The 18,297-nt window shown below is 37.1% G+C and overlaps 1 protein-coding gene across 1 annotated transcript in view; it reads left to right on the plus strand.

Annotated features, from left to right (window-relative positions):
* Positions 1-18,297, plus strand: part of IL2RA (interleukin 2 receptor subunit alpha) — a 53,522-nt gene that overhangs the window by 23,609 nt on the left and 11,616 nt on the right. The window contains exon 2 of the mRNA XM_054590743.1: positions 17,738-17,929. Coding sequence (XP_054446718.1) covers positions 17,738-17,929 — 192 coding nt within the window. The remainder of the gene's footprint in view (positions 1-17,737; positions 17,930-18,297) is intronic.

Genomic DNA, 18,297 nt, shown 5'->3' on the forward strand with positions numbered 1-18,297 from the left:
AAATTGATAAATTTTGATAAAATGATCAAATTTGAGCATAATTAAAATTTTGAAAAACTTGTATTGCTACTGTGAGCTGGATTATTTTTCAATACTTAAAAGATTTTTCTGATGAGATCAGAAGTAACATTAACAAATCTGATTTTTGGTGTTATATAATGAATGTGTCAATATTTGGGAGCTCTGTATAACTCAGTGAACCATTTTTTCCCCAAATGACTATACAAATCAGGTATAAGCACAAGATTCATTCAAAGTGCAAGATAGATCCATAGATTTTAGTCTAACAAATCATTGATCTGCAAGTTACAATGAAGAAACCTGTTGAGTTAATATCAAAGAATAATACCCACAATTATCTGAAAAGGCAATTAAAATACTTTTCCTTTTTTTAAAAGGCTGAATTTTCTTCATATACTTCAACCAAAACAACATATTAAAGTAGCTCAAATGCAGAAACGAATGTGAGAATCCCCCTTCTATTAAGCGAGAAAATTTAAAATTTTGCAAAAATGTAAAACAATGCCACTCTTCTCACTAAAATTTGGAAAATTTAGTCACTTTCATAAAAATTATTTATGTTAGTGTAATGGCTCATTACTGTTATTGTAAAATGAATTACCTGGTAAGTACATGCTTTTAAATGTTCTCAGTTTTAATTTCAAATATGGTAAACAATGGTTGATATAACCCACAAGAGCAAAAGATTTGGGGGGTTCTTAATCACATTTAAGAGTGTAAAAGGGTCCTGATACCAAATGGTTTGAGAATCGCTGCCTTAGTCATATTGGTTGTTAAAAAATATAAATACTTCCAAGCTTGTTGATAAATATATGCTGCTTTGAGCCTCTCAAATGGCCCCTCCATACTCATTATCTTGGCCCTATCTACACATCAGCAATTAAGGGTTTAATGCTTGCACCAAAGGGGCTCCTGGACCCTCAATGTCATCCTTCATTGACATTCCTTCACATTTGTCCCTGATCCTGCTAGACTGCTTGTTCAACATTTTGAATCTCACTCCTGCACAAAGCCAATGGCATCACCATCTGAGCTTTCATAGTTTCCTAAGGTCCATGAACACCTTTTCTCCACACTTCTGTCCTCTTCATCCTTTCTTCCTTCTGACACATTTAAGTTTGCTATTTGAAAGAATTTCCTTAAAGTAAAAGCAAAAAAAATTTAAAGGCAGAAAACAGGGAGGCAATAGTAGGCTTTCTTGTGATTCTTGTCCTGCCACCTCTCTCTGAACTTCAATCTCCTGCTATGTAAAGTCAGGATGACAGTACTTGCCATTGAGGGGTGTAGTGAACATTAAAGGCAATCTAGACAAAGGAGCAGCACACAGGCAGGCTCACATAGCATAGTTACTCTTACATAAATGGCTCTATGACTTCAAAGATAATGATCTGAATTAAACCACATTTCACAAATACTTTCCAGTGACCCAGATAGTTTAGACATAGCTCTACTTCTCAGCTAGAAAGAACATTTCACCACTGGTTGAAAAGCACACTTGTTCCTGAATATTATGATTCTACATGATGAGAAAGCACTGAGCTGGGAATGACACAAAACCTCAGTTTCCTCATCCTCAAAATGGGGAGGTTGACCTAAATGATCTTTAGGGTTTCTCAAAGCTCTCAGATCTTAGGATCCAATTAAGAGTTATATTCAACAAGTTCTGTGGTATTTTGCAACAGAAACACGTGGTTTTTGCTGGTTGGGTTTCGTAAGGAAGTTGTATACTATGTTTGACATTAGACATATCATTGTGGTTCTTCTTAGATCTGACATAGATGAATGGCTTCAGGTCAAGAACCAGGTCATTTCTTCATCAAGCGCCCCAAGCCCTTGGTGTACTTGTATGTCCCTGTGTAAAGTTTAGTAAATCATCATCGAGAAGTTTCTGTGCTTAGTGAGTTATTCTAATGTTCATCCTCTATCAGGGGTGTTCAACTCATGGCCCACAGGCCACATGTGGTCCAGGATGGTTATGAATGCAGCCCAACACAAAATCATAAATTCACTTAAAACCTTTTTCTTATTTTGCTCATCAGTTTTCGTTAGTCTTTGTGTATTTAATGAGTGGCCCAAGACAGCTCTTCTTCTTCCAGTGTGGTCCAGAGACACCAAAAGGTTGGACACCCTAGATGGGGAAGTGTAGAGGCACAAAGATAAAGTCATTTATTAAGTTTTGGAAACAGTGCTAGCATAACTTGACCTTGATTCATCCACAGAGCAAAGAATCTTAGACTCTGTCCACATCTTTTTGAAGTCCCTTCCTTTCCCTCATCTTTCATGTTGCTCACATGGGCTACAAAAGCCAGATGAATTCTTTCTCAGTTTAAACAACATCAGACCAAAAAACAAAAAACAAAACAAAACAAAAACTACCTAGCCCACAACTGTTTTTCACCCATCTATTGTTCCTCCAGTCAAGGAAGGAAAATTTTTTAAAGATTTTATTTATTTATTTTTAGAGAGAGGTGAAGGGAGCGAGAAAGAGAAGGAAACATCAATGTGTCGCCACGCCCCCAAGTGAGGACCCAGTCTGCAACCCAGGCATGTGACCCGACTGGGTATCGAACCAGCGACCCTCCCCGTTCACAGGCTGGCACTGAGCCATGCCAGCCAGGGCCAGTCAAGGAAATTTTCACTGCACTGTCTTAGGTACCGAGTGAAGTGCCTGGGAACAAAATGCTGTCAGTGGGTTGCATAACACCTGATGGCCCCTGCTTGTTGTCTTCTGTGGGAGGTGGTCCTTAGGAAGAGGGCAGCTAGAGAGGGAGACTGCCCCAGCCATTGCTACTCTTAAGTGTGTGGTTGCAGCACCAGCAGTATTTGGGAGCTTGTTAGGTATCATTAGTCTCCACACTTGCCTAGGAAATCCAAATGAGCATTTCAACAAGACCGCCCCACAGGCTTGTGTGCACATGAAAGTTTGAGAAACATGGCTGCGAACAACTTAAACATAAGTTCTACTGTCTGGGGAGAACTTAGACATCACTCTCCCAGATAAAATGACCTCTAAATGTTGATATTCCTAGTTAACTCAAGAGACACAAAAGTATCTCAGCATAAAACTCATTTTAGTTCTATTCCCTTTAAAAAAACAAAAGGGTAAAAAAATTGTAGCTTTATACAGGGGGAGTTGGTAAAACAAAATAAAGGGGTGTGAGGATTCCAAATCTGGTTAAGAACTCCTGGAGCTCTAGCCCCTGTCCTTCGTACTGTGGGATGGGGCCACTTACAGGAAGAAAAGAGAGTGTCTCATTTTACCATGTTCTCATAATTTATTTGAAGCCCAAGCAGTAGAGGCTGCACGTTTGTTCCTCTGACAATAGTGATAAGTGGTTGATATAGTCTATCACTCAAAAGGAAGAAGCAGATACCTGGGAGACAGGAAGCTGGTTTGAACCCTTAAATCTGTTGCTGTGTATCCTACAAATTCCTAATCTTTCCCAACCTAGTGTGGGCATGGTGAGTGAGATAAAGAAGTTGAGTCTCCAGCAATCCAATGGAGGGAAAACAACAACAACAACAACAACAACAACAACAAATCAACAGTGAAAAGAGAAGAGTGTCCAAGGGTCCCTCACACTCACCCACCTTTCTCCCAGGCATGGTCAATCAAGGTCAAGTTATGCTAGCATTTTGTATCTTTGTATCACACTCACCCACCTTTCTCCCTTGTATCTTTGGTGATACAAGCCAGAGGAAGGTTATTATCACTAGTGTGAGCTGAAGAAGCCAAAGCACCCACAGAGTTACACTTCAGTTGAGTAGGAAGCAACAAATCCATAAATATCCCAAAGTAAGATGCAGCCATGATAGTATTTCAGAGGCAGTGATGGAGGTGGGGTGTGAGAAGAGAGTGGAACTCTGGGATCCTGCCTGTGTCTTTCAAATTTACATTCATAGAAAAATTATGAAATAAGATGCAAAACATTTTCAACATCAGAAGACCTCAGTTTAACACTCTTTTAGTGGATGCCGAAGCTCTCAGGATTTTCAGGATTAATAGTAAGTGTTGGCTGTCTCCTTTTCCCACTGCCCACATAAAAGGTGTAAGAGCTAAAAGGTAAGGCCACATCAATATACCTCTGCACCTTTGGTAAGACTTCCTTACTGGGAGCCCCATTTTCCAAGTTCTGAGCACTTACTTATCCCCATCTCCCAACACCAGGTAGGAAATCTAAAGTTCTACTCTACAAGTAAAAGCAGCAGACACTTTTTAAATTTTTTAATCAGGTATTTATTGATACCTATAGATCTTGTTTTACAATATTAACTGAAGAGAGAATCTTGTGTTCAGTTGGAGAGAGAGATAAAATCAGAAAATTAACTCAAGGAAGGTGTTGATTTAGGAAGCTAGAGAAGTAAGCTTAGCTTGAGACAAACATTAAAGCAAATATGAAGTAAAGACAAGATGGTTGAAAATCTTTAACCATCATTTTCCCCTCTGCCTCCCCCTGCTCCTCAATTCTTTCTTCTCTCTAGTATTCTTTTTGTAGCATCTGTCCTCAGGCCCTAGAACTGAGGATGGAATGATTAGATTAAGTACATTTGAGTTAAAGAGCTTCTTTGCCCTCATACAGAGAACTAAATTTTGCATCACTTTTTGTTTCGAATTTTATTTTAAAAATAATATAGCAGCATCTTGGTCCACATACCAGATATATCTTCTGACTCTATCTAACCTTATATCATAGATATTTCCCAGGCAACATCATACAGATTTTTAATATTTGCATAATGTCATAACACACTGATTTCTCTTATTTAACCATTTTTGTTTATTGGAAAATCAATAGTATTTGGGTTTGTGTTTAACAACAACAGAAATCAATGAACATCTTTGCTCTCTTTCCTGTTGCATTGGTTGCTGAGGGCATGTTCCTTGTAGTGGGATTCTGGGGTCAATGATTATAAATGCGTCCATGGCTTTTGATATGTCTTTATGTCACTTAATTGGACAATAACCTCTGAGTTTTCCAAACACACTGCCACATGAATAAGTGGCATCATGATGTTGTTTTTAAAATTTGGGACTGGCTTTGTATTAATCTAGACCTCTCTTTTGCAAGAAATAAAGTAGGGCCATGTTGATTCAATCAACAAATATTGTGCTCATCTGTGTAAGGCTCTATATCTGGTGTTGCAAGGGGCTGCCAAGGAGACTAGGGCACAGTTCTGGCCCCAAAGGTGGTCCCAGTTGTGGAAGGAGGTTGCAATATAAAACCATTGGGTTAACTGGTGGTTTGGTCTTTTCTTCTTGGAAAAGTCAAGATCACATAGGCCGGGGATACCGCACAGTGGAAGCACCAGTGGGAGGCACAAGGCAGCCACAGCAAACCTGGGAAGCCAAGACACTTGTCATCTGTGGGACTCAGTGGTACTGGGTCTGAGTTCAGGTTCTGGGGATGACCTTGAGTGAGCCCCACATCTCCTGTGAGATTCTGGTTCCTCATCCATGAAATGGAGACAAAGCTTCCCTCAAACACTCTTGTCAGGATGAAATGCTACTGTGAAAGCCCTTTGGAACTGAAAAATCCTATACAAATGTCACATATTAGTGATATATCAACCTTCCTTTCTCTTTCTCTCTCTCTTCCAATTCATCACCCTTCTTATGCACTTAGCTACCTTATAATTCTTTGGAAATCCAGGCCTTTCCCTTCTTGGGAAGAACCTGTTTCCCATTTCTACTCCAAACCTCAACTATTTAGCAAAGAGCAGAGGAGTGTATAAACTAATTTACGTTAACGAGTGGCATTAGTCCGCTCAGGCTACCATAATAAAGTACCACATACTTAGCAGCTTAAACAACAGAAATTTATTTTCTTAAAACTCTGGAGGCTGGGAGTCTTAGATCAAGGCGCCAGCAGGGCTGGTTTCCTCTGAGGCCTCTCGTTGGCCTGCAGACACTACCGTCTTGCCACCTCTTCACAGGGTCTTTTCTCCGCACATCCCAGCATTGTCTGCATGTCCAAATTAACTCTTCTTGTAAGGACACAGGTCAGATTGGATCAGGGCCCACCCATGTGACCTAATTTAATCTTAATTACCTCTTTAAAGGTTGGTTCTCTAAATACAGTCAATTCTGAACTTCTGGGGGTTAGAGCTTCAATATATGAATTTAGGGGGACATGATTCAGCCCATAACAAAGAGTCAATGATATGTGATCTAAAATTTCCTAGCACTGGAACGAGGATGCTAAAGGAAGGAAAGCCCTAAAAGAAAGAATAACTAAATGATGGACCGTGATTGGAGCATCTCATGAGCAGCTGGATGGCAGGGGCAGGGATTTGGGGCTGGGGATCCTCTTGGCACCCCTCACAGACCAACAGGTAGACAGCCATTGGCAGCAGGCACTTAAATATTCTCAGGAGAGAAAATGACATCTAAAGCCAGAATTGTACTGATACTTAAAAATTACAGAGAGAAATATATTTCCCTTCCCACCTTCTACAGAAAATTCTGTTTAGCCCCTGAGCTTCTAGACCTACTGTGGTGCAAGCCAGGGCAATGGGCAGAGCTGAGAGCACAGACGGATTTCTCCTCAAGAGTCAGAGCCACTGGTGGAAATGAGAAGAATAGGTACAAGAGGAAAGACAGAGAAAAGCCCCTCTCTGTCAGCTGAATTTCGAGAAAGAATTTTCAGAGTTTTTAGTGAGTAAACGCAAAGAATAAGCAAAGCTGCTATCCTGTGTGGGAAGACATTTTTAAGGGATGATATAGGGAAAGAATATTTAGAGACATTTCATTGAGTTATGTAAATGGAATTCTTTGTTATTCTTCTGCAAGACTTCAAGAGAGACAAAGTACTTTCAATTCTTTTTTTTTTTATTTATTTTAGATGTACTGCTGTTTCTTTTATGACACCCTACTGAGAAGGGTCAAAAGCATAGTTCAGATTTATTCCTATTAGAGTAAAAAGAAACAAACCTCCAGGGCTACCTTACCCACACACTCTCCTACCTCCCACTTTCTTCAGATCGTATTTGGAACACCCTTGGTAAGACATTTTAGGGAAAAGAATTATAATCTATCTCATTACTGGTTCACAGCTATAGACCAGAGAAGTTTCAGTGTTTCTGAATCCTAGAAAAGATGCTTTGATGAAAGGAAAATCTATGGCAGTAAGAAGTTTTGGAACTTCCCCTTATCCCCACATGAACTCCTCACATGCTTGGACTAATTTATAATGACTCTGGAAATTTCCATGGCCTTACTTAGAAAAGCATGCTGTTATGTAATTGAAGAGTTTTTAAGGACATCTGTATGCCTTTTTTCAAATTTGTGTGTTTAGAAATTGTCTTGGTTTGTGGTTGAGTTATGAGGTTCCAAGTGCATCTGAGGTTAACCCTTGATTATTTGTGGTAATTAATAATTACAAAAGTTGCTAAGTATACTTCTTAATGGTTTTTTGAAGTAAAATTACTGAAAGTGAAATGCACATACCTTAAGTGTACAATCTGCTGAGTTTTGGCAAATATGTACATCCATATAATCAACATCTCTGTCACCCCTCTTCCAGTCAACCCGCCACAAGCAACCGGCTTTCTTTCTGTACCCTAGGTTTGTCTTTTCTTGAACTTCAAATAAATGGGATCAGTGTGTATTATTTTGTGTCTATCTTATTTTGTTCAATATAATGTTTGTGAGATTATTTAAAGCTACTATAAACATTTTGTATGCCTTTTTTAGACATTTCCTTTCATTCCTCCTAGACAAATACCTAGGAATGGAGTTGCTAGATTTAGAGTAGAAATATATATTTAACTTCACTTTAAAAACTTTCAATTTTCCAAAGTAATGGTATTATGTTACGCTCCTATCAGTAATGTAAGAGAGTTCCTGTAGCTTTACTTCCTCTCCAGCATTTCGTAGTATCGTTCTTTTATTCACTTTACCCCTTCTAATGGACTATTTCATGGTGGTTTCCAATTTGCTTTTTTTTAATGCACTACTGATGTTGAGCACTCTTCCAAGTACTTACTGATGACATTCGTCTTCTTTAGAGAAGTGATCCATCAAGTCTTTGCCCATTTATGCATTGGGTTGTTTGCCTTTTAGTATTTATTTGTAGTTCTTTATATGATGTGGACACAAAACTTTTTATCACATATATGTGTTACAAACATTTTCTTCAAGTCTATCTCTACCCTTTATTATTCCCATTTTCTTAATGTCTTACTATGAGTAGTTTTTAATTTACTTCTCCTTTATGGTTAGTGTTTTTCATGTCCCCTTTAGAAACTCTCTGCCTTACCTAGCTTGCAAAGCTATTTACCTTTATTTGCTTTTAGAAGCATAATAGTTTTAACTTTTATGTTTATATCTACAATATACAGATCTAATATATAAACATTTAGATATATAATAAAATGAATTTTTGTGTATGGAGTGAGGTTCTTTTTTCACTATACATCTATCCATTTGTTCTAGAAGCATTTGTTAAGAAGATTTTCCTTTCTTCACTGAATTTCCATGATATATTTGTAAAACAATCAGCTGAATCTATGTATGTTAGTCTATTTCTGGATTTTCTATTCTGTTCTGTTATTCTATTTGTCAATCCTTTACTAATGTGTACTGCCTTGGTTATTGTACCTTTACCGAAAGCTTTGAGATAAGATTATGTGAATCCTCCAAATTTGTACATCTGTTTAAAATTGTCTGAGAAATTCTAGGTCTTTTGTGTTTCCAAAGAAGTTTTAGAATCAGATTGCCAAATTTCTACCCAGAAGTGTGCTGGATTTTTAAAATTATAATTACATTGAATTTATTGATCAATTTAAGATGTATTGACATATTTTTCTAAAAATAAATCTTCCAACCCATGAGCATTGTACCTTTCTCCATTTATATGGTTCTTTAACTTATGCTAGCAATATTTCAGAGTTTTCTATTTAGAGGTCCTGAAAATTTTTGGTAAATTTATTCATGAGCATTTTGTCTTTTTGATATTATTGTAAATGGAAATGTTTTAATTTTTTATTTTATAATTGGTTTCTTCCAGTATTTAGAACTAACCGCAAGTGATTTTTGTATATTGAGATTGCTAAATTTGTTAAGTTCTAGTAGTTAGTTTATAGATTTCTTATTAATTTTATGTAAACAAGTCATCTGTCAATATTTCTTATTTTAAAATCTACTTTCTGACATTTATGTATATATAAATATACATGTTTTTATATCTATCCACACCAGCTTTCTGAATGTGTACCTTTGCATAATATATCATATTTTTAACCTATCATTGTCCTTATATTTAAAGTGTGTTCTCTTGCAGATAGCATATAATTAGGTCTTGCTGTTTTATCCAGTCTGAAAGTGTCTTTTAATTTATGTTTCACATAATTACCGATGTGGGCAGCTTTAAGTTTATCTTCTTGCTATCTGTTTCTAACTTGTTACACTGATAAACCTACACTGGCACATCATTATCGCCCAGAGTCCATAGCTGACATTAGGATTCACTCTTGGTCTTATAGATTGTATGAATTTGAACAAATGTATAATGACATGTAGTCACCATTATCATACCTTATTGAATATTTTCACTGCCCTAAAAATTCTCTGTGTTCCTTCTATACCTCCTTCCCCCCTCCCTAATGATTGTCAATCACTGATCTTTGTACTGTCTCCACAAATTTACCTTTTCCAGAATATCATATAGTGGGAATTATACAATATGAGGCCTTCTGAGATTTGCTTCTTTCATTTAGTAATATGCATTTAAGCTTCCTTCATGTTTTTTAATAGCTTGACAGCTTATTTATTTTTAGTGCTGAAGTATATTCCATTGTCTGATGTGCCACAGTTTATTTGTCCATTCATCTGCTGAAGGACATCTAAAGGGTTGCTTCCAAATTTTGGAAATTATGAATAAAACTGCTATAAACATCCATGTGCAAGTTTTTGCATAGACTCAAGTTTTAAGATGCTTTGGGTAAATCCCAAACATGATTATTGGATTGTATAGTAAGAATAAGTTTAATTTTGTAAGAAACTGCCAAACTGTCTTCCAAAGTGGCTATACCATTTTGCATCCCCACCAGCAATATATGAGGGTTCTTGTTGTTCCACATCCTCACCAGCATTTGGTGTTCTGGATTTTGGCCATTCTAAAGTGTGTAGTGGTATCACATTATTGTTTTAATTTGCATTTTCCTGATGACATATGATTTGGAGCATCTTTTCATATGCTTATTTGCCATCTGTATATTTTCTGTGATAAGGTGCTATTAATGTCATTGGCCCATTTTAAAAATCAGGTTGTTAATTTTTATATTGTTTAGTTTTGAGCATTCTTTACATATTTTATATAATAGCCTTTTATTTTATATTATGTAAAATATAATTTTTTTTATTCCCTCTATTATATATATTTATAAAATGTATCTTTTACAAATACTTCCTCCCAGTCTGTGGCTTCTCTTTTCATTCTTTTGAGAGCCAACATACTTTATTTTAATGGAATCTAGTTTCTCAATTCTTTCTTTCATGGATCATGCCATTGGTGTTGCATCTAAAAAATTATCAGACCCAAGGTTATCTAGACTTTCTCTTATGTTATCTTCTAGGAGTTTTATAGTTTTGTGTTTTTTATTTAGGTATGTGATCCATTCTGAGTTAATTTTTGTGAAAGACATAGGCTCTCTGTCTAGATTCATTTTTTGCATGGGAATGTCCAGTTGTTCCAGCACCATTTGTTGAAAAGACTCTCTTTTTTCCATTGTATTGCCTTTGTTCTTTTGTCAAAGATCAGTTGACTATATTCGTGTAGGTTGATTTATGGAGTCTCTATTCTGTTACACAGGTCTTTTTGTCTATTCTTCACCAATACTACACTGAGTTAATTACTGTAGCTTTACAGGAAGTCTTGAAGCTATGTAGTGTCAATCCTACATTGAAGAACTTTGTTCTTCAGTATTGTGTTGGCTACTCTGACCCTTTTCCTTCTCCATATAAACTTTGGAATCAGTTTGTTGACATCCATAAAACAACTTGCTGGAATTTTGATTGGGATTGCATTGACTATAGGTCAAGTTGGAAACAACTGACATAATGACAATATCAAATATTCCTATCCATGAACATGGAATATCTCTCCATTTATTTAGTTTTTATTTGAGTTCTTTCATCAGTTTTATAGTTTTCCTCATATAGATTCCATACATACTTTGTTAGATTAATATCCAAGTACTTTATTTTTTGGTTGCTAATTAAATGCTATTGTGTTTTTAATTTCAATTTTCACTTGATCATTGCTGTTATGTAGCCAAGCAATTGACTTCCATATATAAGCTTTGTATCCTGTAACCCTAGTGATATAATGCTTATTGGTATGAAGAGGGTTTATATTTTTGTCTTTTCTTTCAGATTTTCTACATAGTCAATGGTGACATCTGCAAACACAGATAATTTTATTTCTTCCTTCCAATCTGTATACCTTTTACTTTATTTTATTTTTGAAATGTTTGTTCTATATCTGTGAAATATGTATTTGGTATTTTAATAGGGATTGCATTGAATCTATAAATTGCTTTGGGTAATATGGACATTCTAATGATGTTAATTCTTCCAATCCATGAACACGGTATATGCTTCTATTTATTTATTTCTTCCTTAATTTCTTTCTTCAGTGTTGGGTAGTTTTTTGAGTACAGGTCTTTTACCTCCTTGGTTAAGTTTAATCATACGTACTTCATTTTTCTTGTTGCTATAGGTTATTAGGTTTTTTCCTGACTTCTGATTCTGATATTTCATTGTTGGTGTACAAAAAAATGCCTTCAGTTTCTGAATATTGACTTTGTATCTGGCTGTTTTGCCAAATTCACCTATTAGGTCTAGAAGATTTTTGATGGAGTCTATGGGGTTTTCTATGTACACTATCATGTCATCGGCAAACAATGACAGTTTTACTTCCTCCCTTCCAATTGGATGCCTTTTATTTGTTTTTCTTGTCTGATCACTATGGCTAGGATTTCCAATACTATGTTGACTAGAAGTGGTGAAAGCAGACACCCTTGTCTTGTTCCCAATCTCAGTGGGAAAGCTTTTAGTTTTTGCCTATTGAGTACAATGTTGGCTGTAGGTTTTTCATATATGGCCTTTATTATGTTGAGGTATGCTCCCTTTATTCCCACTTTACTGAGTGATTTTATCAAAAATGGATGCAGTACCTTATCAAATGCTTTTTCTGCATCTATTGATACGATCATGTGCTTTTTGTCTTTCCTTTTGTTTATGTGGTATATTACATTTATTGATTTGCAAATATTGAACCATCCTTGCATCCCTGGAATGAATCCCACTTAATAATGGTGGATGATCTTTTTAATGTATTGCTGGATGCAGTTTGCCAATATTTTGTTGAGGATTTTAGCATCTATGTTCATCAGTAATATTGACCTGTAGTTTTCTTTCTTTGTTGTGTCTACATCCAGTTTTGGGATGAGGATGATGCTGGCCTCACAAAAAGAGTTTGGGCCTCTTCCCTCTTCTTGGATTTTTTGGAATAGTCTGAGAAGGACAGGGGTTAGCTCTTCCTTAAATGTTTTGTAAAATTCTCCTGCGAAACCCTCCGGTCCAGGGCTTCTATGTGCCAGGAGTTTTTTTGATTACTGCTTCAATTTCCCCAGCTATTATCAGTCTGTTCAGGCTTTCTGCTGCTTCTTCACTCAGTGCTGGAAGGTTATATTTTTCTAGAAATTTGTCCATTTAGTCGAGGTTTTCAAATTTCTTAGCATAAAATTGTTCATAGTAATTTCTTACAATCTTTTGTATTTCTGTGGTATCAGTTGTTATTTCTCCTCTTTTATTTCTGATATTACTTATTTGGGTCCTCTCCCTTTTTTTCTTGATGAATCTGCTTAAACGTTTCTTGAGTTTATCTTTTCAAAGAGCCAGCTCCTGGATTTGTTGAGCCTTTGAATTGTTCTCTTAGTCTCTATGTCATTTAATTCTGCTCTGATCTTGATTATTGCCTTCCTTCTACTCGCTCTGGGCTTAGTTTCTTGTTGCTTCTCCAGTTCTTGAAGCTGTAGAGTTAGGCCATTTTTACGAAATGTTTCTATCTTTTTTAGGTAGGCCCTATTTTTATGAACTTCCCTCTCAGGACTGCCTTCACTGGACTGCTGTGTTTTCATTTTCATTTGTTTTCCAGAAACTCATTATTGACCCATTCATTGTTTAAGAGCAGGCTATTCAGTCTCCATGAGTTTGAATGCTTTTGAGTTTTTTTCTTGAGGTTGGATTCTAGTTTAAAGCCCTTGTGGTCTGAGAAAATGTTTGTTATGGTTTCAGTTTTCTTGAATTTGTTGAGGCTTGTTTTGTGTCTTATCATGTGGTATCTCTTTGAAAATGTTCCATGTGCACTTGAAAAGAATGTGTATTTTGCTTCTTTGGGATGAAAGGTTATATACATACCAGTTAATTCTGTTTGGCTTAATGCGTTGTTCATTTCCTAAATATCCTTGTTGATGTTTTGTTTGGAAGATCTATCCATTGTTGACAGTGGGGTGTTAAAATCCCCTAGTATCAGTGTGTTGCTGTCTATATCTTTCTTGAAGTCCTCCAAGATTTCCTTATATACTTGGGTGTTCCTGTGTTGGGTGCATATAGGTTTACAATGTTTCTGTCTTCTTGATGGATTCTTCCTTTGAGTATTATGTAGTGTCCTTCTGGGTCTCTTTTTATGGCCTTTGTTTTGAAATCTATTCTGTTTAATGTAAGTATTTCTACCCCTGCTATTTTTTCCTGTCCGTTTGCTTGGACTATTTTTTTCCATCCTTTAACTTTCAGTCTGTGTAGGTCCTTTGTTCTGAGGTAGGTCTCTTGTAGGCAGCATATGTGCAGATCATGTTTTCTAATACATTCAGCCACCTGTGTCATTTGATTGGAGCATTTAATCCATTTACATTTAAAGTTATTATTGATAGGTACTTACTCATTTTTTTTTCTTTGTACATGAGTTCCTCTCTTTCTCACTCTTTTTCTTCATCTTCTTAGAGCAGTCCCTTTAGGATATCTTGCAGTGCTGGTTTGCTGGAGGTGTATTGTTTTAGCCTTCTTTTGTCTGGGAAACTCCTTATTTTGTGTTCCATTTTAATTGAGAGCTTTCTTGGGTAGAGCAGTCTTGGTTACAAGCCTTTGCTTTTCATTACTTGGAATACTTCTTGCTGTTTTCTCCTGGCTTGTAGTGTTTCTGTTGAGGAGTCAGCTGCTAGCCGTTTCCGGGTTCCCTTGTATGTTATTACCTCTTTCTCCCTTGTTTGCTTTAGGATTCTCTGTTTGTCTTAGATATTTGTCATTTTAACTATGATGTGTCTTGGAGTGGGCCTCATTGGGTTCCTCTTGAATGGGACCCTCTGTGCTTCCTGGACTTGTGTTTCTTTTTCTCTCCTCCAATTAGGGATGTTTTCCATCATTACTCTTTCAAACATGTTCTCTATACCTTCCTCCTCTTCTTCCCTTTATGGTATCCCTATTATACAGATATTATTATGTTTCAGGTTGTCCTGCATTTCCCTAAATGTCTCTTAATTCTTTTTGAGTCTTTTTTCATTTTCTCACTCTTTCTAGGAGCTCCTTTCTACCTTGTCCTCCAGTTCACTGAATCGATCCTTTGCTTCATCTAGACTGCTTTTGATTACTTCTGCTGTGTTCTTCAATTCAGAAATTGTATTTTTCATTTCCTCTTGTCTCTTATTGATAGTTTCTATGTCCTTTTCATGCTGATATAATTTGCAGTAAGTTTCTCATAGTTTCACAGTAGTTTTTGGTAATTCTGTCTGAGCTCACTGAGCTCATTGAGCTTCTTTCGACCCATCTTTTTGAACTCAGTATCTGATAGTTTACTTACCTCTATTTCATTTAGTTCTCTTTCTGAGAATTCCTCCTTCCCCTTTGATTTGGGTTGTGTCTTTGTCTTCCCATTATTTGTGAGACTCTTCTTTTTTTTGCCTCTTCTTCCTAAATTGATCTGACTTGACTTTCTGACTTTGTGGTGTGAACCTCTATGGTAGGAGATCACTGCTTTTTCTTTCTGGATATGCCTCTGACAGTGTCAGATGTTGACTACATATGACCTTAGGCAGACTGTTTGAGACTTCCAGGAATCTACTGTCTGTGGCTGTCTCCTTCAGTTGTTAATCTAGTCAGTCTGCATTCAGCAATCCAGCTTAGGCACCACCAAGTGAGGCAGAGTTCCTCCTGGGGGCAGGGCTATTGTGTCCTCTCATACTGCTACCACTCAGGGGAGTGGTCTTCCTGAATCAGATGGCTGCTCCCCTATGGGGGAAGAGTCAGCACCAGTTTCTCTCCTGCTATTCCCTCAGTTCTCTCCCCAAAGGCTCCTTCCCCAGTCTCTCCTCAGGTGTCTGTAGCCCTCTCTGCCCCACCTTTGCCAGAGCCTAGGCTATGTGGTTGCAAATAATAATTTATGCATTGGCCCTTTAAATGACTCTCTGCATCTCTAGCTGTCCATCTCTGGCAGAGAGCAACACTGTCGCTTTTCACAGCTGGTTGTTATCTGTGTACTTTTTGGGCTCTGGTGCTGTAGGCTGGAGATCCCCACTTATGGTGTAGACCCCCGCTTCTTAGGGGGATCCGACTGGCTGTTTAAATATCCCTCTGGTGCTGCCACCCATGGGAACTCAGCCTGTCTTCTCAAGTCTCTACTGAACTCTTTACCAGTCAGGTTGTGCCCTAGTTTATTCCTCTCTCTCAGGTTACAGGGCTCCTCTCTTGCTGTTGTTCAGTTGTTTGTTCCAGGGGATTTCTCCACAATTTAGTTGTAACTCCAGATTGATTCTAGGAAGAAATCAGTGTGTCTGCCTTCCCCCCCAGAGACAAATGTATTTAAAAAGTAAATAAATTAATTAAAAATAAAAAAAAATAAAAGAATTTAAAAATGAAAAAAATAAAAAAAAAAAAGAAATCAGTGTGACTTCCATTCACTCCTCCACCATCATGCCCCCTGTATATTTTTTATTTCCTTTTCTTTTCTGTTTCATTAGCCAGGACTTCTAATACAATGTTGAAAAGCAGCAGTTAAAGGTAATGTCCTTGCCATGTTCCTGCAGTGGTTTTTCTGATTATTATACATATCTTGTTTTAGAAACAGATTTGCACTCCGATACTTAAAAGGTTGGTTGGTATTGGTGTCTGATAAGTGCCAGAGAGTGGTACTAATCATATGGGCTGTAGAGAGACATGCCCTTTTGCAGAAGTTAAGGGATAAAATAAACTTTATCCCAGTCTCTATGTGAATTGCTATCCTCTCTTTCTGGGCAGAGGAAAAAAGCAGAAGTAGCATCTATCTATGCCTATTTTGTGCCAGGTGCTCTGCAAGTTATGTTAGTATGTTATGTCATGTAGTCTTTTAAAAAAATCAAAATAATTATTATAGCACCCATTTTACAGAAAAGGAAAGCACATCTTAGGTAAGTAAATATAATAAAGCTATATAGCTAGTAAACTGATAGAGCTAGAATCTAGAAAACAATCTTTCTCCCCTTTCTACCTTGCTGCCTTTCTTGCCTTAGTATTACGTTATTATAATTACCAGAATTTATTGAGTGCTTATCATACATGTTCTTCTACAATTGCTGGCCCTCTGAACTATTGAAATTGCTTTTGTTTTATCTGTTCTTGTTTAGATGTGGGGCAAGCTGTCCATGATCTCTTCACCTTCTGTCCCAGGTGGTAATAGGAGTGTCCGAAGTCTTGGATGGGAGTGGCCTGTAGGGTGACAAGACTCTGGGCACAATATAAGGGCAAAGGGAAATTTCACTACAACCCAAATGATTAATAGGCAATCGGCAGATGGTTCTCTGCCAGCAATGAACGCGGCAACCAGCCTGGATTCAGGGCCCATTCTGGTAGATGGAGAGGCTGGCTTTGATAAAGGCCCCTGTTCTCTCACCTTTTCCTGTTTCCTGTGATCCTTCCTATCCAGTTCTTTTATCCAGTAGGTGGCTTTTTCTCTAAAAATCTAGATGCTTGAAGCAGGGCAACTTGTTGCAAATTCTGAAAGGTTACATCAGAAAGGTGTAATTAAGTAATTTTTCTGATTAGACCAATGGCTTTTTCCTCTTAATAGTTGGGTATTTGGCCACTACATCAAGTGTGGGAAACTGGTGTCCATTTCTCAAGCTGAGAAAGTGTCAGATCTTTGCAGTATGCAAAGGAATTTGGAAAACTCACATTTGGGTAGGTGGGTAAGAAATACCCACTTCCTACTAGCTAGAGAGTTAGTGAAGCACTTTACATTTCTATTTTTTTAATGGTACAAAATTATTAATTACAGAAAGTTAAACAATGTTCATTTCCTGAAAAGTTCATATATCTCACACACACAAAGTTTGTCCATTAATTAAATTTACATGGCTTTCCTCTCTTCCTCATATCCCTGTTTTTCCTCTCTCTACTTGCTCAGCAGGAGACATATTCAGAATAAAACCTCATTCACTTCTATTCATTTACTTTGAAATATATTGTAGTTTGAAGAGAAATGTTTGAAATTAAATTTTGAACTGTCTCTCATTAAAAGTTTCTAAAGAACAAATGGCAACAGCCTTAGTTTCTTTCTAGGAAAAAGGGGGGTGTGGATAAATCCTTTAAATAAAATGGAAATATGTGTGATTAAATCACTGCATGGTTAAGTATGTGAGTGTTTGGACCTTCCGGGACTCCTAACATGCTTCTTTTTCTTTGCAGATCTTTGTTATCACAAACCACTAACTGTCACCAATGCCACATACAAAGCCCTCACATACAAAATCGGCACCCTGATAAACTGTGAATGCAAGAAAGGCTTCCGCAGAACGAGCGCCAGGGCACCCTTTATGAATTGTACAGGAAAAGCTGGTCACCTTTCCTGGGAAAACCAATGTCAGTGCAAAAACACTTGTAAGTGTTTCCTTTTGTAACTACCAAGGGGAAGAGAAGAACTGTGGCAAAGAGTGAGATGGAGCACCAGCTTTTGTTCACTTAGCCTCCTGGACAAAAATTAGCCAAAATTATATAACTAATTTTAGTGGTTCTTGGAATATTCATTCACCAAACCTATATTTAAGGAGTATCTTCTAGTTCCAAGGACTAGTCTACGTATGTGGAATACCCAACACTCAAGAAACTTATTTCAGGGGCAGGGAGGCAACAGGCATTACACTAATAATTACTGAATAATTAAAAAATAATTCTAGTTCACAGCACAGTGAATGTGCTTAATGTCGTTGAACTGTACACTTAAAATGATTGGTATGGCAAATTTTATG

This window comes from Pteronotus mesoamericanus, unplaced genomic scaffold, assembly GCF_021234165.1.
Source record: "Pteronotus mesoamericanus isolate MK-2021 breed Mesoamerican mustached bat unplaced genomic scaffold, CSHL_Meso_final contig_130, whole genome shotgun sequence".
Classification (NCBI taxonomy): domain Eukaryota; kingdom Metazoa; phylum Chordata; class Mammalia; order Chiroptera; family Mormoopidae; genus Pteronotus; species Pteronotus mesoamericanus.